The 26,475-nt window shown below is 40.3% G+C and overlaps 1 protein-coding gene across 1 annotated transcript in view; it reads left to right on the top strand.

Annotated features, from left to right (window-relative positions):
• The window catches only part of stxbp4 (syntaxin binding protein 4), an 89,764-nt gene that overhangs the window by 32,438 nt on the left and 30,851 nt on the right, over nucleotides 1-26,475 (top strand). Inside the window, exons 2-5 of the mRNA XM_038274413.1 lie at nucleotides 8,340-8,413; nucleotides 8,496-8,591; nucleotides 8,673-8,742; nucleotides 10,446-10,520. Coding sequence (XP_038130341.1) covers nucleotides 8,340-8,413; nucleotides 8,496-8,591; nucleotides 8,673-8,742; nucleotides 10,446-10,520 — 315 coding nt within the window. The remainder of the gene's footprint in view (nucleotides 1-8,339; nucleotides 8,414-8,495; nucleotides 8,592-8,672; nucleotides 8,743-10,445; nucleotides 10,521-26,475) is intronic.

Here is a 26,475-nt window from a genome sequence, read left to right as displayed (position 1 = left end):
TCGTAGTGTTCCTTAGTGATGGGCCTTGAAGCCAAACTGTCTCACAGAATGCTGACACCTGCTGGATATTTAAAGAAAGTACAGGCAGCTGATTGGACAGACTAAACCGAATTGATTTGATTAGACTTACACAACTTCTATTGTCATTTTTTATACACAGAGTTTATACAAAATGTGACCCTACTACAATGATACGATATAACATACTGTGGGTTATATTGTATTATTTCATATCTATGTTTAAATTGAAAATATCTTTGATATTCTTAGATGTAGCCAATAAATAATGTAAACATGTATCATAATGTGAATGTTTAGGGGAAAATGAGGATGCTTGTGGATTAGGATTTTAAATCATATTTTTAAAACCATAAGTGCAGTAAAAACACTAAATAAACTAAGAGTCAATTTGAAATGAACTTTTATTCATATAAGCTGAGTAATAACTGAGAGGAAAAGGATGTCACAACGAGAAAAAGAAAAAAAAGGCACGGCTACAACGTTTCTATTCTTTTCAGGCTCCAAAATCTGGATCATTTTAATGATAAACTGCAAAAGATGAGAAATTTTTTTAGCAGATGCATCATGTTGACAGATACGTTTTTAAACCCAGTTTAGTGAGTCAGTCAGTTAGAGACAACTCCTGGATCGATCACATGACTTTCTTGAAACAACATGCGCGCCGATACAGTGTTTCGCTCTATGGGCTCCAGGCACCCACGCATCGCGTTAATGGACCCGTCACTAGTGTTCCTGATCTCCAGATCATGCTCTGCCTCGCATCCACTGAGCGTGTCTGTTCCTGTCATGGCTCAGTGGAGAGAGCGAGTTTTTAGCGCACCGCAGTGTTCCTGATATCCTGCCCTGTTCTGCCTCTCTACTACTGATCTTGCCTGTTTTCATCTGAACGTTCTGCCTGAACTCTCTGTGGATGCCTGGAACCCAGAACAAGCCTGATCGGTGTCCCTGACCGGGCTCAGACTTAAAGGAATAGTACACCCAAAACATGATTAGCCTTCATTTTCTACTCACCCCCATGCTGAACAACACTCTGGAGTCCCTTTTGATATCTCAAATGCATCTGGAGATCTGGGAGGCTTCTTGCTGTCTGCTGACATTCAAATAATGGAGGTCTATGGCGCCCGAGGCAGAAAGGTCCATAAAAGTCCACAAAAAACGTGTCAATATTCCTCCATACTGCTCGTCCAATGTATTCCAAGTGTCCTGAGTGGGTAGCATCCAGAATTTACTCGAAACGAAGTCATTTAGAATGTTTTTAGAGCATAAACAGTAGTGTATAGGATTTCCTGAAAGCGCGTTCACGAGTCTACGGAAACCGCGGCAGACCAAACCAGATGAAAGTGCGCATTCAGCGTCTGCTCTGCCGATAATGCAAGCGTAGAAGAAGAAATGTGCTGTTTACCTGTGCAAAGGAAGAAACAACGAAAGAAAAATGTCTGAGGACTTCAGTGTTGAGGAAGAGCATGAGTTCTTTGCCGAGCTGAATGCGCACTTTCATCTGGTTTGGTCTGCCGCGGTTTCCGTAGACTCGTGAAAGCGCTTTCAGTAAATCCTATACACTACTGTTTATGCTCTAAAAACATTCTAAATGACTTCGTTTCGAGTAAATTCTGGATGCTACCCACTCAGGACACTTGGAATACATTGGACGAGCAGTATGGAGGAATATTGACACGTTTTTTGTGGACTTTTATGGACCTTTCTGCCTCGGGCGCCATAGACCTCCATTATTTGAATGTCAGCAGACAGCAAGAAGCCTCCCAGATCTCCAGATGCATTTGAGATATCAAAAAAGTACTCCAGAGTGTTGTTCAGCATGGGGGTGAGTAGAAAATGAAGGCTAATCATGTTTTGGGTGTACTATTCCTTTAAGGCTGATTTATACTTCGAAATCAGGTGGTCTGCGTAGGTGTTGCAGTAAACACAGGGACGTGCCCCCCGTTTCGTAGACACTCTCATGCTCCTCTCCCAAATTGTAGGTGACCGCAGACAGGAGACCCCTGATTGGTCAAATATACATCCGCTCTACACAATGCGTATTTCCTGTTTGGTTCCTTACCTGCTTGTTTTGTTTGCATCACCGCCATTGTGAAATACGACTCGTGAAGTTTGACCAGCTAGAAGAGCGAGGTGCGCGAGAACGCTGGGAACCTTTTTCCTCCTAGATCCCCGTCCTTTTCGCCCTCATGTCCCTCCATTGTCGGACAAACTTGCCCCCACTTTAGGGTGTCCAGATGTCCTGCTTTTCCCAGACATGTCCTACTTGTCATATCTAAAAAAATGTCCGGTGGGAATTTCAAAACCGTCCGGGCTTTTGGTCATCTACAGTGCAGCATGTAGTGGAAACACAGCCGGCACTCGGACCGGGCAGGTCTGGGAACCTCGGCGGACGGGGGCAGGCAGCCAGCGGGGGATGTTATGCTTCCTTACCGGGCAGGCAGGGCCACACAGGGCCAGCCCTGTCTGGTCCAGTCAGCGGCCCACAGCCGCTGTTCTAAAACGCAGTGAATTATCGCGCTCTGTCTGTCTGGCCTGAATACCTGCTGTAGAGCCAGAGAGAGCAGCTAACGGCTCAATTACAGGTGCTGGTCATAAAATTAGAATATCATGAAAAAGTAGATTGATTTCAGTAATTCCATTTAAAAAGTGAAACTTGTATATTATATTCATACATTACATACAAACTCATATATTTCAGATGTTTATTTTGTTTAATTTTGATGATTACAAATGACAACAAATGAAAATCTCAAATTCATCATATCAGAAAATTAGAATATTGTGAAAAGGTTCAAAATTGATGGCCCCTGGTGCCACACTCTAATCAGCTAATTAACTCAAACCACCTGCAAAAGCCTTTAAATGGTCTTTCAGTCTAGTTCTATAGGCTACACAATCATGGGGAAGACTGCTGACTTGACAGTTGTCCAAAAGACGACCATCGACACCTTGCACAAGGAGGGCAAGACACAAAAGGTCATCGCTAAAGAGGCTGGCTGTTCACAGAGCTCAGTGTCCAAGCACATTAATAGAGAGGCGAAGGGAAGGAAAAGATGTGGTCGAAAAAAAGTGTACAAGCAAGAGAGATAACCGCACCCTGGAGAGGATTGTGAAACAAAACCCATTCAAAAATGTGGGGGAGATTCACAAAGAGTGGACTGCAGCTGGAGTGAGTGCTTCAAGAACCACCACACACAGACGTATGAAAGACATGGGTTTCTGCTGTCGCATTCCTTGTGTCAAGCCACTCTTGAACCACAGACAGCGTCAGAAGCGTCTTGCCTGGGCTAAAGAGAAACAGGACTGGACTGCTGGTGAGTGGTCCAAAGTCATGTTCTCTGATGAAAGTAAATTTTGCATTTCCTTTGGAAATCAAGGTCCCAGAGTCTGGAGGAAAAGAAGAGAGGCACTTCATCCACGTTGCTTGAAGTCCAGTGTAAAGTTTCCACAGTCAGTGATGGTTTGGGGTGCCATGTCATCTGCTGGTGTTGGTCCATTGTGTTTTCTGAGGTCCAGGGTCAACGCAGCCACATACCAGGAAGTTTTAGAGCACTTCATGCTTCCTGCAGCTGACCAACTTTTTGGAGATGCAGATTTCATTTTCCAACAGGACTTGGCACCTGCACACAGTGCCAAAGCTACCAGTACCTGGTTGAAGGACCATGGTATCCCTGTTCTTAATTGGCCAGCAAACTCTCCTGACCTTAACCCCATAGAAAATCTATGGGGTATTGTGAAGAAGAAGATGCAATACACCAGACCCAACAATTCAGAAGAGCTAAAAGCCACTATTAGAGCAACCTGGGCTATCATAACACCTGAGCAGTGCCACAGACTGATCGACTCCATGCCACGCCGCATTGCTGCAGTAATACAGGCCAAAGGAGGCCCAACTAAATACTGAGTGCTGTACATGCTCATACTTTTCATGTTCATACTTTTCAGTTGGCCAACATTTCTATAAATCCTTTGTTTTTATTGGTCTTCAGTAATATTCTAATTTTCTGATATGATGAATTTGGGATTTTCATTTGTTGTCATTTGTAATCATCAAAATTAAACAAAATAAACATCTGAAATATATGAGTTTGTATGTAATGTATGAATATAATATACAAGTTTCACTTTTTAAATGGAATTACTGAAATCAATCTACTTTTTCATGATATTCTAATTTTATGACCAGCACCTGTATGGATGAAGCTACTTTCTTTAGGAGCCTCTTATGTCATCATGGCCTGGAGACAAATCTTTCATTTTCAGAAAGATTTGAAGAACCTTGTTTTGAGCAGGAGCGTCAAAAGCATCTAAGGTATAATAGAGATTATTGTGATTTATTGAAATTTGTTTATTTTATAAAATCTTAAAACCTTTTCCTATATAAAGATTACCTTCATTTCTAACACCGTCTGATAACTGGATGGGTGACCTCTGGAGGATTATTTATAACATTCCAGGTTTCATGATTTTTCCAACTCTGAATAGTATTTTTTCTGTCAGTATTTTAATGAACTCATTTTTATACAGTTTATACGATGAAATATTAAAATGATTTGGACTAATAACAGATTTTTTCTAAAGCTTATTTTTGGTAATCAAAAAAAGCCATGAAAATATTTATAAATAAAGTCATCTGAGCATCATTAAGTTTAAAAACTGAACCTAGGAGAACCTCAACAAACAGATGTTAAAGGCTTCTGTATTTTTAACCCTTTATAGCGCACTCAGTGAAATCCTTTGAAAATCTAAATTTCAGGCCAATAGTTTTATTGGAATCCAGGACAAGACCTTATTACTTATGTAAGATTAAAAAATCTGGATATTTTGATCACATTGAAAATCAATTTCAATGTAATAAAAAGAAATACCAACTTGCCCGAATAAATTAATAAAAAATAACTAAAGAATGCTATAAGAAATGAAAGAAAAACACATTTTTGGTCCAACGTAACCTTAGAGGCATTAATACTGATAATGGAACTTACATTTCTTAGTTTATAAACCTAAATATAATTGTTAACTAGGCTTATTAACGTTTTAACTTTTCAATTAGCTTTTTACGTTTTTTTGACTTTAAACTTAATTTACAGCAGGTAATATATCATTCAACAGCTGATCTAATTAGTCAAATGCCAAAATAAGATGTACAGCCATGTAGCAGCATCTATGCTGAATGGCTGGATATAGATCTTGGTCTTCTAGACCTCACTGAGGGACGGGGGGGACTATATAAAGGGTTAACTGTAAATTTATGGAGTTTTATATTAAATTCACTTTGTCAAAAACTGAAATACTGTAAAAATAATTTAAAATATCAGCATTAATAAACCACAATTGATTAGATTAGTAAAAGAATTAGCTAGTATTTTATCAATTAGAGTTGCAAATGAGTGAGTTTTCCTTGTTGGTTTATGAATAAGTGGCTGAAAATCGATACTTGAATCATGTTTTAAAATGATAATATTAAAGTCTCTAATGTAAACGACAATGCATCAACAAAAGACCCCAATTAAGGTTGCAGTCAGGCGGCGATATAGACAACCTATAGTTATTGAAATTATTCCAATTAGGAATTTCAAAAACATAAATAGGACATAAATAGAAACTCTTTCTTTTCGTTTCCTCTCCATAATTGCAGCGTAATTCTGAGGTGACGTTTAAAGCCGTTTCAGGCTAAGCAGGCGCTGTGGATGTATTTTATAAAGATGCCAGAAAATGTTTTGGTAAACTTGGTTTATTTAAATGAAAACTGGAAAAAAATCCTATTTTGGCCTCATTTGATGAACGTTTTAGTGAAAATGTTGAAGTCAGATTGATTATATTAGTTAGAAGAATTATTAAACCTTAAACTGAGACATTTTTTTGTGGATCAATTGATTCCTCATATGACCTCTTCTCCTCCTCATCATCATCATCATCATCAGTATCAGATCCATTAAATCAGCTTTTTAAGAATTTATTTTAAACACTTTATGAATAAAGTAGAATAATAGATGAGATGAATGAAGTGAATACCTGCAGATATATTGAACATGGAGTCTAGAAGGAAGTTTAACTGAATAAACTGATTGTTCACCTTCATCCACCTATCAGCCAATCAGCTTTGAACCACGCCTCCATGAAAGCCAATCAGCATCCAAAGTTCATCTTAAATGCCTCCGATCCGCATCTCGTAATCCTCGTTTTAGTTTTTTTGTTGTATTTGTCAGGTTGGGGTCTGAACTGCTTCCAAGAACATCTCAGGTCTCTGCTAAGTGTGTAGCCCCCCCCGTCCTGCCCTTCCTCAGCTGGCTGGCGCCTGGGCTTGCTGGTGCGCTGGTGGAGCTCGCTGCAGTACCTCCGTGGACCCCCTGTTGAAGACCTCTGTGTTATACAGCTACCATAGTCAGATTAAATATTACTAATTGACTGGCCCCCAGCTCTCTGATTGCTCTCCTTTCTGTGATGCTTCAGCTGGTCTTCACTGTTAAAGCAAAAGACATGATGCTCTTTGCCACGTTTGCTGCCCTGCTGATACCAGTTAATGATGGAGGGAAGCCGTCCTGCAGGTTTTAGAGGTTCCTCTGCTTTAGCAGAATCTGATGATTGCAGTTCAGCTGTGACGGACCGAGCCATAAAATCAGAGAAGCACAGGGAAGTTATTGATGAAAAAATGGTGACAAATTTATTTTGCAAAAATAAAGTTCAAAAGTTCAAACAAGACTGGGCCCATCAAGGAAAACAAATGAAAAAAATCAGTATAATCCAAACCTGACACAGGAAAAGGCTCCCTAACTGACACACAAAGGAAACATATATACACACTGGTTGATCAGACCATTTTGAAACAAGGGGGAAACATAAAATACATTTTCCTAAACAAAACTACAACAAAAGACAAAACTAATCAACATACTAAATCAGCAACCTATGAAGAAGAGGACTTAAATATTAAATTTTCCAAGTGTTACTATAGAAAACAAAACCAAATACAGAAACCTAAACCCTTCCTACACCCCTTCTAAATGCAAGTGGAAGAGTCCAACTAGGCCTCCATGTCAGTGAGGAGATCCTCTGCAGCTGGAGCCTCCTTTGCTTTACTGGCTTCACTCATGACAGCCTCCCAGGAACCGGAAACTCAAATGAAACATATATTAATGTACAGAAACCAAACAGCAAGAAACAACAAAATGAGTCAACTAAAGGTGTCCACCCAAATAGTTAACCAATGCCAAATCAAAGTAGAAAAAAATTAAATACAGTGCAATAAAATAGAAGATTTAATGAAAGAATTACCAGACCATTTGTTGTGTGGTTGCACATGCGGCCATCCCATCAGCCAAAGCCTGTTAATCAACTACTTATTAAAACCAGCTGTGCTGGAGCAGGAAACCTCTAAACCCTGCAGGACAGCGGTCCTTCAGGTCCCACTGTGGGGATGCCTGGGTTAGAAGCTATGAAACCAATGCTGCATTAATAATAATAGAAATCATCATCTTGCAAAACTCAGAACCGAAGCAGGACTAGAGGTGTTTCTCTGAATGGAGGGCCACGGTTAGAACCACTGCGGCGTTTGGCTGAGCCTCTCTGAGGTGATGGACGGCCATGACAGAACGGATCCACAGCTGCAACCAGAAACCTGAGCTGCCAGATCAAACTACTGCTAATCACTAAGTTTGACTGAAAGACAGGAGATGATCTGCAGCAGAGGTCTGTCTGAGATCACCTTGGAGATCCTCCTGGTCTATTTTAAGGCTGACTTTGAGCTCAGCTGTTGCCTCTGCGCCCTCTGCTTGCAGCTCTTTAGTGTTGCATTAATATTGAACAGGTAAGCCGCTTCCAAAAAGATCAACCTCATGTAGCCTCTGCTGTGACAGGCTCATCCAGAACACGCTGAGTCAGAGCTGTAGCTCAGCTCAGAGACAGAGTCCTGCTTTGTGCAACCGTCACAGGGCTGACAGCGCTGAGCCGAGCCTGAGGACGGAGCCGACAGGAAGAGGAGCTTCTGAACTTTGGCTCCCTCACATCTCTATAATAAGAGCGTCTGGATGTTAGCGTGGATTTATCCTGCTCCTCTGATTATTCAGAGTCCTTGTTTTCTGCTGCTGGACATCCAGGTCACTCGTGGTTCAGTTGCCGTGTGGTTTAGGAGGAGACGGATATTATTGGTTGCATGTGGCGGCAGGAGGAGGGAGGGGGGCAGAGCGTGAGGGACACAATAACAAAATCCTGTGATGATTTGATTATTTTTCGCAGCAGGGCTCTGAGGACACGCAGCAGCTTTGATGAGGCACCATGTTGAGATGTTTTTGAAGCCATCAGCTGTGTGTGTGTTGCAGGACGATCATGGGCCCCCACGGCATCAACCGAGCTGTCCAGAGGCTGGAGTTCTCCGACTGCAAGAAGGGACTTGGTGAGTACCTGGACCTCCGCCGTCCCCCCGTCTCCAGGATCCATTCACAGCCTTTAACTTCTCTGAGCCCCCCCCCCCACAGGTGTGAAAATAATTGGAGGCTACAGAGAGCTGACAGGTGAAGACTTTGGGATCTACATCAAGCGTGTGATCGCAGGCGGCTTAGCTGCCCTGGACGGTAACGTTTATCTCATTTCACAGAAAGAACCCCCCCTGACCCCCCCACCCTCTCACCTGTCTGTCTGTGGGCTCCCTCCAGGTCGGCTTAAATCAGGGGACCTGATTCTGGACGTCAATAACATCAGTCTGATCGGAGTGACCAATGACAGGTGAGCAGATTTTATTTCTGGATCTTTGCTGCTGTTTGAAGTCTTTAGAGATGCAGAAGTTAAACTGCTGAAATATTTTACGCACTTTAAACTCAGATAAAGCAGAGGTGCTGCTGATTTCCCCTCATGATGCTCTTCCAGGTATCCAAGCCTTAGAAACCAAGGCGTTATCTTTGACAGCATTGACCTTAGAGCAAACTGCTGACGAGGAAATGTTTTTACCAACTGAGGAAAATCTCTAAAGTTAGAACAATCGAGTCCAGAGATGATCCTGAAATGATTATCTACGCCTTCGTGTCTTCCCGTTTAGTCTAACAGTCTACTCTCATGTCTTCACCGGGTTCAGGTCACTGACCTGTCCAAACAGAAGGGCTCTCATTACACCGATTCAAAAGTTCTTCATTGGCTCCCAGTCTCTCCAGTTTAACATCCTGGTTCTGACCTTCAGGGCCGTCCACGGTCAGGCCTGAACCTGCTCATGGTCCTTCGTACTCGTTACAGGACCAGGGGAGATTGCTCGTTTCAGGCGGAGGTGCCGGCGCTCTGGAACGATCTTCCGCTTTCGTTACGCTTCTTGTTGATGTTTTTAAGGGCGAACTGAAAACCTATTTGTTTAAGATTAAGGGTTGCTTTATGACCTTGTCTTTAGTTACTGTAAATGTATTTTTTCTGTATTTTAATTTTTTGAAACACTTTGTGACCTCAATGACTGTGAAAGGTGCTAAATAAATAAAATGACATTTATTAGTGATCAGACAGAGACTTCAGCTGCTTTCACACTAGTCCTGCTCGGCTGCAGGGAGCAGATGGTTAAACCGGTTATTGATCTGCAGAATAGGAAACGTTCCTCAGGGTTTGAATCTGCTGATTCTAAAGGCTCACTTAGAGGCAGCCATCTTTAAATGATGGAGGTAGACCTTAAACTTCACAGCAGATGCAGCCGTGATGCAGAGCTGCTCTGAGATGAGCCGCAGCCTTCAGTTCTTTCCAAAGTGATTTCTCTCCATCTTCCTGAAACCCAAACATCAGCAGCTCTTCGATGCGCTGCAGGATTCCTGATTACGACACGGATCTCCGTTTAGACCCGTCTATGAGCTTAGCTTCTGGAAGTGACCTCCTCTTGATCGACGTGATCTGCAGGTCGGTGATGGATGCTGATGGGTTAGAGCTCATCAAAGATGTCCATCATTGTTCAACCAGCTCCACAGGCGGCCCCGTCCAGGAAACACACAGCCAGGCAGACGAGCTCCGAGCCAGCTCCCATGTCAAACGGATGAAGAGAGCACATCCAGTTAGTCACAGTCAGAGAAACAGGACTACACTGGAAAACAGGCCAAGCTCCAGCATCTAGAAACAAAGGTGTTGATGGCAGCAGCACAGCTGATATTTCTCTCCAGGATGGAGTCACAGCCAAACAGGAACAGACCAGATGAAGCTACTATGAGAAAAAGCAGAGAGAGCAGAACGTTAGAGATTGAACTAACAGATTCTGCAGAGTGGGAGAATAGAGATAGAATGAAGCAGAATGATGAAAAAGGGGTCCCTATGTCCTCCAGCAGTCTAAGCCTATAGCAGCAGAACTATAGAGATAGAATGAAAATGATAAAAGCTCCCTAAATGTAACAGCTTCTATAGAAATGTCTGAAAGTTCTGTCCGGCTGGAGTCTGTGGCGTCTGCAGCTCTCATGCTGTTTGTCCTTCAGGGCGGTGGAGATCCTGAGGAGCGCCTCTCTCTCTAATCACATGTCGCTGCTGATCGCCAGAGACGATGAATCCAGGTAAACCTTTGCTTCCTGCTTCCCCTTCAATATTAAGTTTTAAAAAGCATCAATAAGTGAGTCAATTAAAATGTAAACATTGTTTTAAATTTGTTCTGAAGCGGCTCTGCTGTTGAATTAAGTTTAGCTTTGATTTGATTATTACATTTTTCATATTTTTATTGATTATTTCTGCAGCAGCTGCTTCCCAGGAGTTAAACAATATGACGCCTTTTTGTGTTTAACAAAATAAATTCTGATTTTATTGTGTAATAAAATGCGACTGCAGCTGCATTTTGCAATAAATACCTTAGAACGTAATTGACATTTATAGACCTATTTAGTAATAATCTTTGCAGCATTAAATACTAACATTCGTACCTTTTGCTGTGATTATTAGACAATGCTGCATTTTTTATTTTTCAATAATTATTATGATCATATGATGTATTTGATATTTTAGCTTCTGTGTTCCTCCCACCAGAGGTGCTGAGTCAAGAAATATTAATACTTCATTACTTTAAGTACTTATTATTATTATTTATTATTATTATTATATTTTTTTAGATACATTTTTACTTCCAGTCTTTGAATTTTGAAAATAGATTTGTCAGTTTTGTTTCATTTAAGCTATTTTTCATTCTGGCCGGGTAGTATTCAAAAAAATAAAAACCATCAAAATAATTAGTTTCATCCACTTAATTAATTTCTTTGTGGTTGGACTCGGTGCTGCCCCAACATGTTGCTCACCACATACCAAAATAAATAATTTTATCAAGATGAAGTTAAATGCGATGCTGTAACCATTAGTTATAAAACTAAGAAAATGAAGTCTAAGGAAGTTATCATCCTGAAAGGAAAAATGTTCCGTTAATAGAGTAGAGCAGTAAAGCTTCTGGCTTTAACTTAGTCTCCGGTTAAACCCAGGTTTAAAGCCTTGCAGGGCAGCCTAAAGCCCACTGCCAACATTAAGACAGAAAAAAGAAAGAAAATAACAAACCATCAGTTCAGGGGTTTGAGAAAATATGGGAATCAGGAAATTATCTATAAACCAAACTGAACGATTGTTGTTCTCTACCTCAAAAAACACAAATAGAAAAACAAAAACATTTACAAAATGTTTTTGTTTTTCTATTTTTCTGTGAAGAAGTCAATGTATAACATGGATGCATAAAAACCTCATTTTATCTCAGTGTTAAATTATGTTTAAAGTAAAGGATTATAATTTAAAATGTCTCCAGACCTTTAATGGTTGATGAGTTTCTTAATTCAGACCCAGCTGATTTTTAACTTTTATTTCCGGGTGGATCATCTCAATCAGTGGTCCTCCTACCTGTCAATCATTCTGATGATATATTTCTGTAAGGCCGTCCTAGGCGCTTGTTCCGTTAGCGATCACTTTCTGCGCACTTCCAGGCGTATATCTGTGGTGAGCTACGGTTTCAGACGGTCATTGAAGCTCACCTTTCTCACAGCGGTTCTTTGAAAATGGCCGAGGGTCGGAAGAGAAAAAGTGTATACGTTATATCCCAGAATGCTTTGCGTGGAGAGCTCTCATCGCAAAGCATTCTGGGATTTGCTGTCATAGCGACTACTAAACAAAGATGGCGCAGGCACCACACAGTGGAGGAGGAGTTACGTGACCAACGGAGCAAAAATCAGTGATCGTCTGTCTGAACGGTCCGTTAACTGAGTTCACTATAACGTTCACTATATAGTCCCCGCTCTATAGTGATGGAGGGATTTAGGGGTTAGGACGGACGGACGGACACTGTTAGCTCGGATCAGCTGTGAGAACAGCAACTTTTAAACAGGGCGTGCACGAGTAGAAATGGGCTCTTGCACGTGCACGTTTGGAGGGTGGTCTTTTAAAAAATCCTCCATAATACCTGGAAGTAGTTCTAAAATTGGTACTTTTACGCTTTTACTGGAGTAAAAAGCTGAAGTTGATCCTCTAATGTCTCCAAAGTGTTTTTAGCTTCATTCCTGTCGGCTGTCGGAGGTCATGGTGATGTCATCATGCCTGAACAGGATGAAATGTAAAGATCCTAATGAGGCAACATGAGAGGATCTGAGATGAAGGAAGCAGGAAACCTTCAGACTGAAGAAGGTTTTCCACTCTGCTTCATTCTGCCACCTGCTGTAGGTCGCACCTTGTTTCTCTGTATGGCCGGGGGTCTTTAGGTGTAAAGATACGATTCATGTCTTAAATATGACCCACACCGCAGAAGATGGAGATCCTGAGGAACAGCAGGGATGATGGTTGATTCCATCATCTGCAGCATCAGGCTAATGAAAACTTAATGAGGTTTTTCTGGCTGAACTTTATTCAATGTTCAGATCTGCTGTCAGCGACTTCCTGATATCATCACTTCCTGTCGCTCCTCTTCTGATTGCAGAAAATAGGCCCTTTGGGGGACAGATCCTCCAGTCAAACATGTAGAGCTTTGCTCTGCATGTGGGCTGAGCTTCGGTTCAGCAGCCGTTGTGTCTTAGTGAAGCAGTGTGAGGATTGTGCTGAAATGCTTTCAGCTCCTCTCTCTAGGATTTGTTAATTTGAGAAAAGGAGCCACTGATCTCCTGGTTTTTTCTTCTTGAGAAGAGGAGGAGACTGGTCCTTCAATCCACACCTGCTGACGTTTTAGAGCTCAGACAGCTCCTGTTTCCTCCAGCTCTACACGATGTTCGCTCAGACCTGACCTCTGCTGGCCGCCGTGTTTTTCCACGTCAGCCGTCAGCATCAACCCAAATGTGGTCTGACATAATAAGGACATTCTGCTGTCTGGCCAGATAGTTTCCTGCAGAGCGACTCACTGGAATCAGCAAAAACCGAGTCAGGCACCAGCCACAGACTAAACTCTGCAGCGTCTGAACATTCTCCTTTAAATGACTAAACTCTGCAGACTTCTGAATGTTCTCCTTTAAATGACTAAACTCTGCAGACTTCTGAACGTTCTCCTTTAAATGACTAAACTCTGCAGACTTCTGAACGCTCTCCTTTAAATGACTAAACTCTGCAGACTTCTGAATGTTCTCCTTTAAATGACTAAACTCTGCAGACTTCTGAACGTTCTCCTTTAAATGACTAAACTCTGCAGACTTCTGAATGTTCTCCTTTAAATGACTAAACTCTGCAGACTTCTGAACGTTCTCCTTTAAATGACTAAACTCTGCAGACTTCTGAACGTTCTCCTTTAAATGACTAAACTCTGCAGACTTCTGAACGTTCTCCTTTAAATGACTAAACTCTGCAGACTTCTGAATGTTCTTCTTTAAATGACTAAACTCTGCAGACTTCTGAATGTTCTCCTTTAAATGACTAAACTCTGCAGACTTCTGAACGTTCTCCTTTAAATGACTAAACTCTGCAGACTTCTGAACGTTCTCCTTTAAATGACTAAACTCTGCAGACTTCTGAACGTTCTCCTTTAAATGACTAAACTCTGCAGACTTCTGAATGTTCTCCTTTAAATGACTAAACTCTGCAGACTTCTGAATGTTCTCCTTTAAATGACTAAACTCTGCAGACTTCTGAATGTTCTCCTTTAAATGACTAAACTCTGCAGACTTCTGAACGTTCTCCTTTAAATGACTAAACTCTGCAGACTTCTGAACGTTCTCCTTTAAATGACTAAACTCTGCAGACTTCTGAACGTTCTCCTTTAAATGACTAAACTCTGCAGACTTCTGAATGTTCTCCTTTAAATGACTAAACTCTGCAGACTTCTGAATGTTCTCCTTTAAATGACTAAACTCTGCAGACTTCTGAATGTTCTCCTTTAAATGACTAAACTCTGCAGACTTCTGAATGTTCTCCTTTAAATGACTAAACTCTGCAGACTTCTGAACGTTCTCCTTTAAATGACTAAACTCTGCAGACTTCTGAACGTTCTCCTTTAAATGACTAAACTCTGCAGACTTCTGAACGTTCTCCTTTAAATGACTAAACTCTGCAGACTTCTGAATGTTCTCCTTTAAATGACTAAACTCTGCAGACTTCTGAACGTTCTCCTTTAAATGACTAAACTCTGCAGACTTCTGAATGTTCTCCTTTAAATGACTAAACTCTGCAGACTTCTGAATGTTCTCCTTTAAATGACTAAACTCTGCAGACTTCTGAATGTTCTCCTTTAAATGACTAAACTCTGCAGACTTCTGAACGTTCTCCTTTAAATGACTAAACTCTGCAGACTTCTGAATGTTCTCCTTTAAATGACTAAACTCTGCAGACTTCTGAACGTTCTCCTTTAAATGACTAAACTCTGCAGACTTCTGAACGTTCTCCTTTAAATGACTAAACTCTGCAGACTTCTGAACGTTCTCCTTTAAATGACTAAACTCTGCAGACTTCTGAACATTCTCCTTTAAATGACTAAACTCTGCAGACTTCTGAACGTTCTCCTTTAAATGACTAAATTCTGCAGACTTCTGGATGTTCTCCTTTAAATGACTAAACTCTGCAGACTTCTGAACGTTCTCTTTTAAATGACTAAACTCTGCAGCGTCTGAACATTCTCCTTTAAATGACTAAACTCTGCAGACTTCTGAATGTTCTCCTTTAAATGACTAAACTCTGCAGACTTCTGGATGTTCTCCTTTAAATGACTAAACTCTGCAGACTTCTGGATGTTCTCCTTTAAATGACTAAACTCTGCAGACTTCTGAACGTTCTCCTTTAAATGACTAAACTCTGCAGCGTCTGAACATTCTCCTTTAAATGACTAAACTCTGCAGACTTCTGAATGTTCTCCTTTAAATGACTAAACTCTGCAGACTTCTGGATGTTCTCCTTTAAATGACTAAACTCTGCAGACTTCTGGATGTTCTCCTTTAAATGACTAAACTCTGCAGACTTCTGGATGTTCTCCTTTAAATGACTAAACTCTGCAGACTTCTGGACGTTCTCCTTTAAATGACTAAACTCTGCAGACTTCTGAATGTTCTCCTTTAAATGACTAAACTCTGCAGACTTCTGGATGTTCTCCTTTAAATGACTAAACTCTGCAGACTTCTGAATGTTCTCCTTTAAATGACTAAACTCTGCAGCGTCTGAACATTCTCCTTTAAATGACTAAACTCTGCAGACTTCTGGATGTTCTCCTTTAAATGACTAAACTCTGCAGACTTCTGGATGTTCTCCTTTAAATGACTAAACTCTGCAGACTTCTGAATGTTCTCCTTTAAATGACTAAACTCTGCAGACTTCTGGATGTTCTCCTTTAAATGACTAAACTCTGCAGACTTCTGGACGTTCTCCTTTAAATGACTAAACTCTGCAGACTTCTGAATGTTCTCCTTTAAATGACTAAACTCTGCAGACTTCTGAACGTTCTCCTTTAAATGACTAAACTCTGCAGACTTCTGAACGTTCTCCTTTAAATGACTAAACTCTGCAGACTTCTGAATGTTCTCCTTTAAATGACTAAACTCTGCAGACTTCTGAATGTTCTCCTTTAAATGACTAAACTCTGCAGACTTCTGAACGTTCTCCTTTAAATGACTAAACTCTGCAGACTTCTGAACGTTCTCCTTTAAATGACTAAACTCTGCAGACTTCTGAACGTTCTCCTTTAAATGACTAAACTCTGCAGACTTCTGAACGTTCTCCTTTAAATGACTAAACTCTGCAGACTTCTGAATGTTCTCCTTTAAATGACTAAACTCTGCAGACTTCTGAATGTTCTCTTTTAAATGACTAAACTCTGCAGCGTCTGAACATTCTCCTTTAAATGACTAAACTCTGCAGACTTCTGAACGTTCTCCTTTAAATGACTAAACTCTGCAGACTTCTGGATGTTCTCCTTTAAATGACTAAACTCTGCAGACTTCTGAACGTTCTCCTTTAAATGACTAAACTCTGCAGACTTCTGAACGTTCTCCTTTAAATGACTAAACTCTGCAGACTTCTGAATGTTCTCTTTTAAATGACTAAACTCTGCAGACTTCTGAATGTTCTCCTTTAAATGACTAAACTCTGCAGACTTCTGGATGTTCTCCTTTAAATGACTAAACTCTGCAGACTTCTGAACGTTCTCCTTTAAATGACTAAACTCTGCAGACTTCTGAACGTTCTCCTTTAAATGACTAAACTCTGCAGACTTCTGAATGTTCTCCTTTAAATGACTAAACTCTGCAGACTTCTGAATGTTCTCCTTTAAATGACTAAACTCTGCAGACTTCTGAATGTTCTCCTTTAAATGACTAAACTCTGCAGACTTCTGAATGTTCTCCTTTAAATGACTAAACTCTGCAGACTTCTGAATGTTCTCCTTTAAATGACTAAACTCTGCAGACTTCTGAATGTTCTCCTTTAAATGACTAAACTCTGCAGACTTCTGAACGTTCTCCTTTAAATGACTAAATTCTGCAGACTTCTGAACGTTCTCCTTTAAATGACTAAACTCTGCAGACTTCTGAACGTTCTCCCTTAAATGACTAAACTCTGCAGACTTCTGAACGTTCTCCTTTAAATGACTAAACTCTGCAGACTTCTGAACGTTCTCCTTTAAATGACTAAACTCTGCAGACTTCTGAACGTTCTCCTTTAAATGACTAAACTCTGCAGACTTCTGAATGTTCTCCTTTAAATGACTAAACTCTGCAGACTTCTGAACGTTCTCCTTTAAATGACTAAACTCTGCAGACTTCTGAATGTTCTCCTTTAAATGACTAAACTCTGCAGACTTCTGATGTTCTCCTTTAAATGACTAAACTCTGCAGACTTCTGGACGTTCTCCTTTAAATGACTAAACTCTGCAGACTTCTGAATGTTCTCCTTTAAATGACTAAACTCTGCAGACTTCTGAACGTTCTCCTTTAAATGACTAAACTCTGCAGACTTCTGAACGTTCTCCTTTAAATGACTAAACTCTGCAGACTTCTGAATGTTCTCCTTTAAATGACTAAACTCTGCAGACTTCTGAATGTTCTCCTTTAAATGACTAAACTCTGCAGACTTCTGAACGTTCTCTTTTAAATGACTAAACTCTGCAGCGTCTGAACATTCTCCTTTAAATGACTAAACTCTGCAGACTTCTGAACGTTCTCCTTTAAATGACTAAACTCTGCAGACTTCTGGATGTTCTCCTTTAAATGACTAAACTCTGCAGACTTCTGAACGTTCTCCTTTAAATGACTAAACTCTGCAGACTTCTGAACGTTCTCCTTTAAATGACTAAACTCTGCAGACTTCTGAATGTTCTCTTTTAAATGACTAAACTCTGCAGACTTCTGAATGTTCTCCTTTAAATGACTAAACTCTGCAGACTTCTGGATGTTCTCCTTTAAATGACTAAACTCTGCAGACTTCTGAACGTTCTCCTTTAAATGACTAAACTCTGCAGACTTCTGAACGTTCTCCTTTAAATGACTAAACTCTGCAGACTTCTGAATGTTCTCCTTTAAATGACTAAACTCTGCAGACTTCTGAATGTTCTCCTTTAAATGACTAAACTCTGCAGACTTCTGAATGTTCTCCTTTAAATGACTAAACTCTGCAGACTTCTGAATGTTCTCCTTTAAATGACTAAACTCTGCAGACTTCTGAATGTTCTCCTTTAAATGACTAAACTCTGCAGACTTCTGAACGTTCTCCTTTAAATGACTAAACTCTGCAGACTTCTGAACGTTCTCCTTTAAATGACTAAACTCTGCAGACTTCTGAACGTTCTCCTTTAAATGACTAAACTCTGCAGACTTCTGAACGTTCTCCTTTAAATGACTAAACTCTGCAGACTTCTGAATGTTCTCCTTTAAATGACTAAACTCTGCAGACTTCTGAACGTTCTCCTTTAAATGACTAAACTCTGCAGACTTCTGAACGTTCTCCTTTAAATGACTAAACTCTGCAGACTTCTGAATGTTCTCCTTTAAATGACTAAACTCTGCAGACTTCTGAATGTTCTCCTTTAAATGACTAAACTCTGCAGACTTCTGAACGTTCTCTTTAAATGACTAAACTCTGCAGACGTCTGAACATTCTCCTTTAAATGACTAAACTCTGCAGACTTCTGAACGTTCTCCTTTAAATGACTAAACTCTGCAGACTTCTGATAGTTCTCCTTTAAATGACTAAACTCTGCAGACTTCTGAACGTTCTCCTTTAAATGACTAAACTCTGCAGACTTCTGAACGTTCTCCTTTAAATGACTAAACTCTGCAGACTTCTGAATGTTCTCCTTTAAATGACTAAACTCTGCAGACTTCTGAATGTTCTCCTTTAAATGACTAAACTCTGCAGACTTCTGAACGTTCTCCTTTAAATGACTAAACTCTGCAGACTTCTGAACGTTCTCCTTTAAATGACTAAACTCTGCAGACTTCTGAATGTTCTCCTTTAAATGACTAAACTCTGCAGACTTCTGAACGTTCTCCTTTAAATGACTAAACTCTGCAGACTTCTGAACGTTCTCCTTTAAATGACTAAACTCTGCAGACTTCTGAATGTTCTCCTTTAAATGACTAAACTCTGCAGACTTCTGGATGTTCTCCTTTAAATGACTAAACTCTGCAGACTTCTGAACGTTCTCCTTTAAATGACTAAACTCTGCAGACTTCTGAATGTTCTCCTTTAAATGACTAAACTCTGCAGACTTCTGAATGTTCTCCTTTAAATGACTAAACTCTGCAGACTTCTGAATGTTCTCCTTTAAATGACTAAACTCTGCAGACTTCTGAACGTTCTCCTTTAAATGACTAAATTCTGCAGACTTCTGAACGTTCTCCTTTAAATGACTAAACTCTGCAGACTTCTGAACGTTCTCCTTAAATGACTAAACTCTGCAGACTTCTGAACGTTCTCCTTTAAATGACTAAACTCTGCAGACTTCTGAACGTTCTCCTTTAAATGACTAAACTCTGCAGACTTCTGAACGTTCTCCTTTAAATGACTAAACTCTGCAGACTTCTGATGTTCTCCTTTAAATGACTAAACTCTGCAGACTTCTGAATGTTCTCCTTTAAATGACTAAACTCTGCAGACTTCTGAATGTTCTCCTTTAAATGACTAAACTCTGCAGACTTCTGAATGTTCTCCTTTAAATGACTAAACTCTGCAGACTTCTGAATGTTCTCCTTTAAATGACTAAACTCTGCAGACTTCTGAACGTTCTCCTTTAAATGACTAAACTCTGCAGACTTCTGAACGTTCTCCTTTAAATGACTAAACTCTGCAGACTTCTGAATGTTCTCCTTTAAATGACTAAACTCTGCAGACTTCTGAACGCTCTCCTTTAAATGACTAAATTCTGCAGACTTCTGAACGTTCTCCTTTAAATGACTAAACTCTGCAGACTTCTGAACGTTCTCCTTTAAATGACTAAACTCTGCAGACTTCTGAACGTTCTCCTTTATATGACTAAACTCTGCAGACTTCTGAATGTTCTCCTTTAAATGACTAAATTCTACAGACTTCTGAACGTTCTCCTTTAAATGACTAAACTCTGCAGACTTCTGAACGTTCTCCTTTAAATGACTAAACTCTGCAGACTTCTGAACGTTCTCCTTTAAATGACTAAACTCTGCAGACTTCTGAATGTTCTCCTTTAAATGACTAAATTCTACAGACTTCTGAACGTTCTCCTTTAAATGACTAAACTCTGCAGACTTCTGAACGTTCTCCTTTAAATGACTAAACTCTGCAGACTTCTGAATGTTCTCCTTTAAATGACTAAACTCTGCAGACTTCTGAACGTTCTCCTTTAAATGACTAAACTCTGCAGACTTCTGAACGTTCTCCTTTAAATGACTAAACTCTGCAGACTTCTGAATGTTCTCCTTTAAATGACTAAATTCTACAGACTTCTGAACGTTCTCCTTTAAATGACTAAACTCTGCAGACTTCTGAACGTTCTCCTTTAAATGACTAAACTCTGCAGACTTCTGAATGTTCTCCTTTAAATGACTAAACTCTGCAGACTTCTGAATGTTCTCCTTTAAATGACTAAACTCTGCAGACTTCTGAACGTTCTCCTTTAAATGACTAAATTCTACAGACTTCTGAACGTTCTCCTTTAAATGACTAAACTCTGCAGACTTCTGAACGTTCTCCTTTAAATGACTAAATTCTACAGACTTCTGAACGTTCTCCTTTAAATGACTAAACTCTGCAGACTTCTGAACGTTCTCCTTTAAATGACTAAACTCTGCAGACTTCTGAATGTTCTCCTTTAAATGACTAAACTCTGCAGACTTCTGAACGTTCTCCTTTAAATGACTAAACTCTGCAGACTTCTGAACGTTCTCCTTTAAATGACTAAACTCTGCAGACTTCTGAATGTTCTCCTTTAAATGACTAAACTCTGCAGACTTCTGAACGTTCTCCTTTAAATGACTAAATTCTACAGACTTCTGAACGTTCTCCTTTATATGACTAAACTCTGCAGACTTCTGAATGTTCTCCTTTAAATGACTAAACTCTGCAGACTTCTGAACGTTCTCCTTTAAATGACTAAATTCTACAGACTTCTGAACGTTCTCCTTTAAATGACTAAACTCTGCAGACTTCTGAACGTTCTCCTTTAAATGACTAAACTCTGCAGACTTCTGAATGTTCTCCTTTAAATGACTAAACTCTGCAGACTTCTGAACGTTCTCCTTTAAATGACTAAACTCTGCAGACTTCTGAATGTTCTCCTTTAAATGACTAAACTCTGCAGACTTCTGAATGTTCTCCTTTAAATGACTAAACTCTGCAGACTTCTGAACGTTCTCCTTTAAATGACTAAACTCTGCAGACTTCTGAATGTTCTCCTTTAAATGACTAAACTCTGCAGACTTCTGAATGTTCTCCTTTAAATGACTAAACTCTGCAGACTTCTGAATGTTCTCCTTTAAATGACTAAACTCTGCAGACTTCTGAATGTTCTCCTTTAAATGACTAAACTCTGCAGACTTCTGAATGTTCTCCTTTAAATGACTAAACTCTGCAGACTTCTGAACGTTCTCCTTTAAATGACTAAACTCTGCAGACTTCTGAACGTTCTCCTTTAAATGACTAAACTCTGCAGACTTCTGAACGTTCTCCTTTAAATGACTAAACTCTGCAGACTTCTGAATGTTCTCCTTTAAATGACTAAACTCTGCAGACTTCTGAACGTTCTCCTTTAAATGACTAAACTCTGCAGACTTCTGAATGTTCTCCTTTAAATGACTAAACTCTGCAGACTTCTGAACGTTCTCCTTTAAATGACTAAACTCTGCAGACTTCTGAATGTTCTCCTTTAAATGACTAAACTCTGCAGACTTCTGAACGTTCTCCTTTAAATGACTAAACTCTGCAGACTTCTGAATGTTCTCCTTTAAATGACTAAACTCTGCAGACTTCTGAACGTTCTCCTTTAAATGACTAAACTCTGCAGACTTCTGAACGTTCTCCTTTAAATGACTAAACTCTGCAGACTTCTGAATGTTCTCCTTTAAATGACTAAACTCTGCAGACTTCTGAATGTTCTCCTTTAAATGACTAAACTCTGCAGACTTCTGAACGTTCTCCTTTAAATGACTAAACTCTGCAGACTTCTGAATGTTCTCCTTTAAATGACTAAACTCTGCAGACTTCTGAACGTTCTCCTTTAAATGACTAAACTCTGCAGACTTCTGAACGTTCTCCTTTAAATGACTAAACTCTGCAGACTTCTGAACGTTCTCCTTTAAATGACTAAACTCTGCAGACTTCTGAATGTTCTCCTTTAAATGACTAAACTCTGCAGACTTCTGAATGTTCTCCTTTAAATGACTAAACTCTGCAGACTTCTGAACGTTCTCCTTTAAATGACTAAACTCTGCAGACTTCTGAATGTTCTCCTTTAAATGACTAAACTCTGCAGACTTCTGAACGCTCTCCTTTAAATGACTAAACTCTGCAGACTTCTGAACGTTCTCCTTTAAATGACTAAACTCTGCAGACTTCTGAATGTTCTCCTTTAAATGACTAAACTCTGCAGACTTCTGAACGTTCTCCTTTAAATGACTAAACTCTGCAGACTTCTGAATGTTCTCCTTTAAATGACTAAACTCTGCAGACTTCTGAACGTTCTCCTTTAAATGACTAAACTCTGCAGACTTCTGAATGTTCTCCTTTAAATGACTAAACTCTGCAGACTTCTGAACGTTCTCCTTTAAATGACTAAACTCTGCAGACTTCTGAACGTTCTCCTTTAAATGACTAAACTCTGCAGACTTCTGAACGTTCTCCTTTAAATGACTAAACTCTGCAGACTTCTGAACGTTCTCCTTTAAATGACTAAACTCTGCAGACTTCTGAACGTTTTCCTTTAAATGACTAAATTCTGCAGACTTCTGAACATTCTCCTTTAAATGACTAAACTCTGCAGACTTCTGAACGTTCTCCTTTAAATGACTAAACTCTGCAGACTTCTGAACGTTCTCCTTTAAATGACTAAACTCTGCAGACTTCTGAATGTTCTCCTTTAAATGACTAAACTCTGCAGACTTCTGAACGTTCTCCTTTAAATGACTAAACTCTGCAGACTTCTGAATGTTCTCCTTTAAATGACTAAAGTCTGCAGACCTCTGAACGTTCTCCTTTAAATGACTAAATTCTGCAGACTTCTGAACGTTCTCCTTTAAATGACTAAACTCTGCAGACGTCTGAACGTTCTCCTTTAAATGACTAAACTCTGCAGACTTCTGAACGTTCTCCTTTAAATGACTAAACTCTGCAGACTTCTGAATGTTCTCCTTTAAATGACTAAACTCTGCAGACTTCTGAACGCTCTCCTTTAAATGACTAAACTCTGCAGACTTCTGAACGTTCTCCTTTAAATGACTAAACTCTGCAGACTTCTGAACGTTCTCCTTTAAATGACTAAACTCTGCAGACTTCTGAATGTTCTCCTTTAAATGACTAAACTCTGCAGACTTCTGAACGCTCTCCTTTAAATGACTAAACTCTGCAGACTTCTGAACGTTCTCCTTTAAATGACTAAACTCTGCAGACTTCTGAATGTTCTCCTTTAAATGACTAAACTCTGCAGACTTCTGAATGTTCTCCTTTAAATGACTAAACTCTGCAGACTTCTGAATGTTCTCCTTTAAATGACTAAACTCTGCAGACTTCTGAACGTTCTCCTTTAAATGACTAAACTCTGCAGACTTCTGAATGTTCTCCTTTAAATGACTAAACTCTGCAGACTTCTGAACGTTCTCCTTTAAATGACTAAACTCTGCAGACTTCTGAACGTTCTCCTTTAAATGACTAAACTCTGCAGACTTCTGAACGTTCTCCTTTAAATGACTAAACTCTGCAGACTTCTGAACGTTCTCCTTTAAATGACTAAACTCTGCAGACTTCTGAACGTTTTCCTTTAAATGACTAAATTCTGCAGACTTCTGAACGTTCTCCTTTAAATGACTAAACTCTGCAGACTTCTGAATGTTCTCCTTTAAATGACTAAACTCTGCAGACTTCTGAACGTTCTCCTTTAAATGACTAAACTCTGCAGACTTCTGAATGTTCTCCTTTAAATGACTAAAGTCTGCAGACCTCTGAACGTTCTCCTTTAAATGACTAAATTCTGCAGACTTCTGAACGTTCTCCTTTAAATGACTAAACTCTGCAGACGTCTGAACGTTCTCCTTTAAATGACTAAACTCTGCAGACTTCTGAACGTTCTCCTTTAAATGACTAAACTCTGCAGACTTCTGAATGTTCTCCTTTAAATGACTAAATTCTGCAGACTTCTGAATGTTCTCCTTTAAATGACTAAACTCTGCAGCGTCTGAACGTAAGCATCTAAACTCAGCCTTGCACGAAGCTCACGTCGTGTTTCTGTGTTTTTCTGTGTGAATAAAGTCTTAGTGCTTCAGTCAGCTAGAAAACGCAGAGGGATAATCCTTTTATTGATCCCAAACAACAGCAGCATTCCCAAATGAAGCAAAAACAGTCTGTGTCCTCACTGAGGGTCACGCTCTGCAGCCGAACAGATGGAGCTGGTGGCTTAGAGCGCAGAGAGAAGGTCACCTCACCTCTGTCTGTTGGCGTCCGTCCTTCCTGTTACGAAAGCTGTGGAGCATACCCCCCCCCATCGCTACTATAAGCAGTTTCACGCTTCAAACAAATGGTGACCTGCAGACTGAGGGGAGGTCGCCCAGATAAACTCAGGCTGTGAGGATTAGACTGTCTGTCACTCACTGTTTTAAACCATGATCTGAGGACAAATAGTCGCCAGGTGAGAAGCTGGAGTTCTGCCTCTGTTAGCATAATAATAACTGCGAGCACAGTTTACCTGAGGGAAGAACTGACTCCAATCAGATCAATGGGGGGATGTGAGGCAGCTCCAGCTCCTGGTTCCTGCAGTCGGTTTGAATGTTGGACTGAGGAGGAAGCAGGAGGTGAGGCTGACAGTGAAAGAATGTTTATTTACTGGTCTGATAGGAACGTTAGAGAAATCCTGTGGACTTAAGGGTGGGGGTGACAAAGAGCAGCTGCTTCCTTAAAGGAATAGTACACCCAAAACATGATTAGCCTTCATTTTCTACTCACCCCCATGCTGAACAACACTCTGGAGTACTTTTTTGATATCTCAAATGCATCTGGAGATCTGGGAGGCTTCTTGCTGTCTGCTGACATTCAAATAATGGAGGTCTATGGCGCCCGAGGCAGAAAGGTCCATAAAAGTCCACAAAAAACGTGTCAATATTCCTCCATACTGCTCGTCCAATGTATTCCAAGTGTCCTGAGTGGGTAGCGTCCAGAATTTACTCGAAACGAAGTCATTTAGAATGTTTTTAGAGCATAAACAGTAGTGTATAGGATTTCCTGAAAGCGCGTTCACGAGTCTACGGAAACCGCGGCAGACCAAACCAGATGAAAGTGCGCATTCAGCGTCTGCTCTGCCGATAATGCAAGCGTAGAAGAAGAAATGTGCTGTTTACCTGTGCAAAGAAAGAAACAACGAAAGAAAAATGTCTGAGGACTTCAGTGTTGAGGAAGAGCATGAGTTCTTTGCCGAGCTGAATGCGCACTTTCATCTGGTTTGGTCTGCCGAGGTTTCCGTAGACTCGTGAACGCGCGTTTAGGAAATCCTATACACTACTGTCTATGCTCTAAAAACATTCTGACTTCGTTTCGAGTAAATTCTGGATGCTACGCACTCAGGACACCTGGAATACATTGGACGAGCAGTATGGAGGAATATTGACACGTTTTTTGTGGACTTTTATGGACCTTTCTGCCTCGGGCGCCATAGACCTCCATTATTTGAATGTCAGCAGACAGCAAGAAGCCTCCCAGATCTCCAGATGCATTTGAGATATCAAAAAAGTACTCCAGAGTGTTGTTCAGCATGGGGGTGAGTAGAAAATGAAGGCTAATCATGTTTTGGGTGTACTATTCCTTTAAGGCTGATTTATACTTCGAAACCAGGTCGTCTGCGTAGGCGTCGCAGTGAACAAAAAGACGTCCCCGCCCCCTCTGCAGACGCTCCGCTGCTCCTCTCCCACACTGACCGCTGACAGGAAGTCGGCTTGTTTTGTTTTTATGACCAAAATTGCAGAAAACAACTCGTGAAGTTTGACCCGCTAGAAGAGCGAGGTGCGCAAGAACGCTGGGACCCTTTTTCCACCTGGATCCCCGCTCTTTTTCATGTCCCTCCGTTGGCAGACAAACTCGCCCCCACTTCCTCACCGCCTTGGCCGTATCTAGACCCACAACGTATAGAGCAGACCACCAGAGTGTCATGTTTGGTTTCTGGTTCCTAACCCAAATGCAGAACACTCAAGAGACTGGGAAAAAAGTTCAAAGGTTTATTAAAGAGTTTGTACAATAAACAGGTCAGGGGGGTAACAGATCCAAGACTGGTTACGACTGGGTTCACTGCAGAGGGGGACAGAGGAGTTAGCGGAGGTCCAGGTAATTTGCAGGGTGTGAAGGACATTTATTTCCCAAGCAAACATCTGTAAATGTTTGATGAGTTATTCTGATGGGTTTAGTGGAGGAATGAAAGCATGACGTGTC

Source organism: Cyprinodon tularosa, unplaced genomic scaffold, assembly GCF_016077235.1.
Source record: "Cyprinodon tularosa strain WSP-4 unplaced genomic scaffold, ASM1607723v1 ctg913, whole genome shotgun sequence".
In the NCBI taxonomy this organism is placed as follows: Eukaryota; Metazoa; Chordata; class Actinopteri; order Cyprinodontiformes; family Cyprinodontidae; genus Cyprinodon; species Cyprinodon tularosa.
This window is presented reverse-complemented; position numbering and strand designations above follow the sequence as displayed.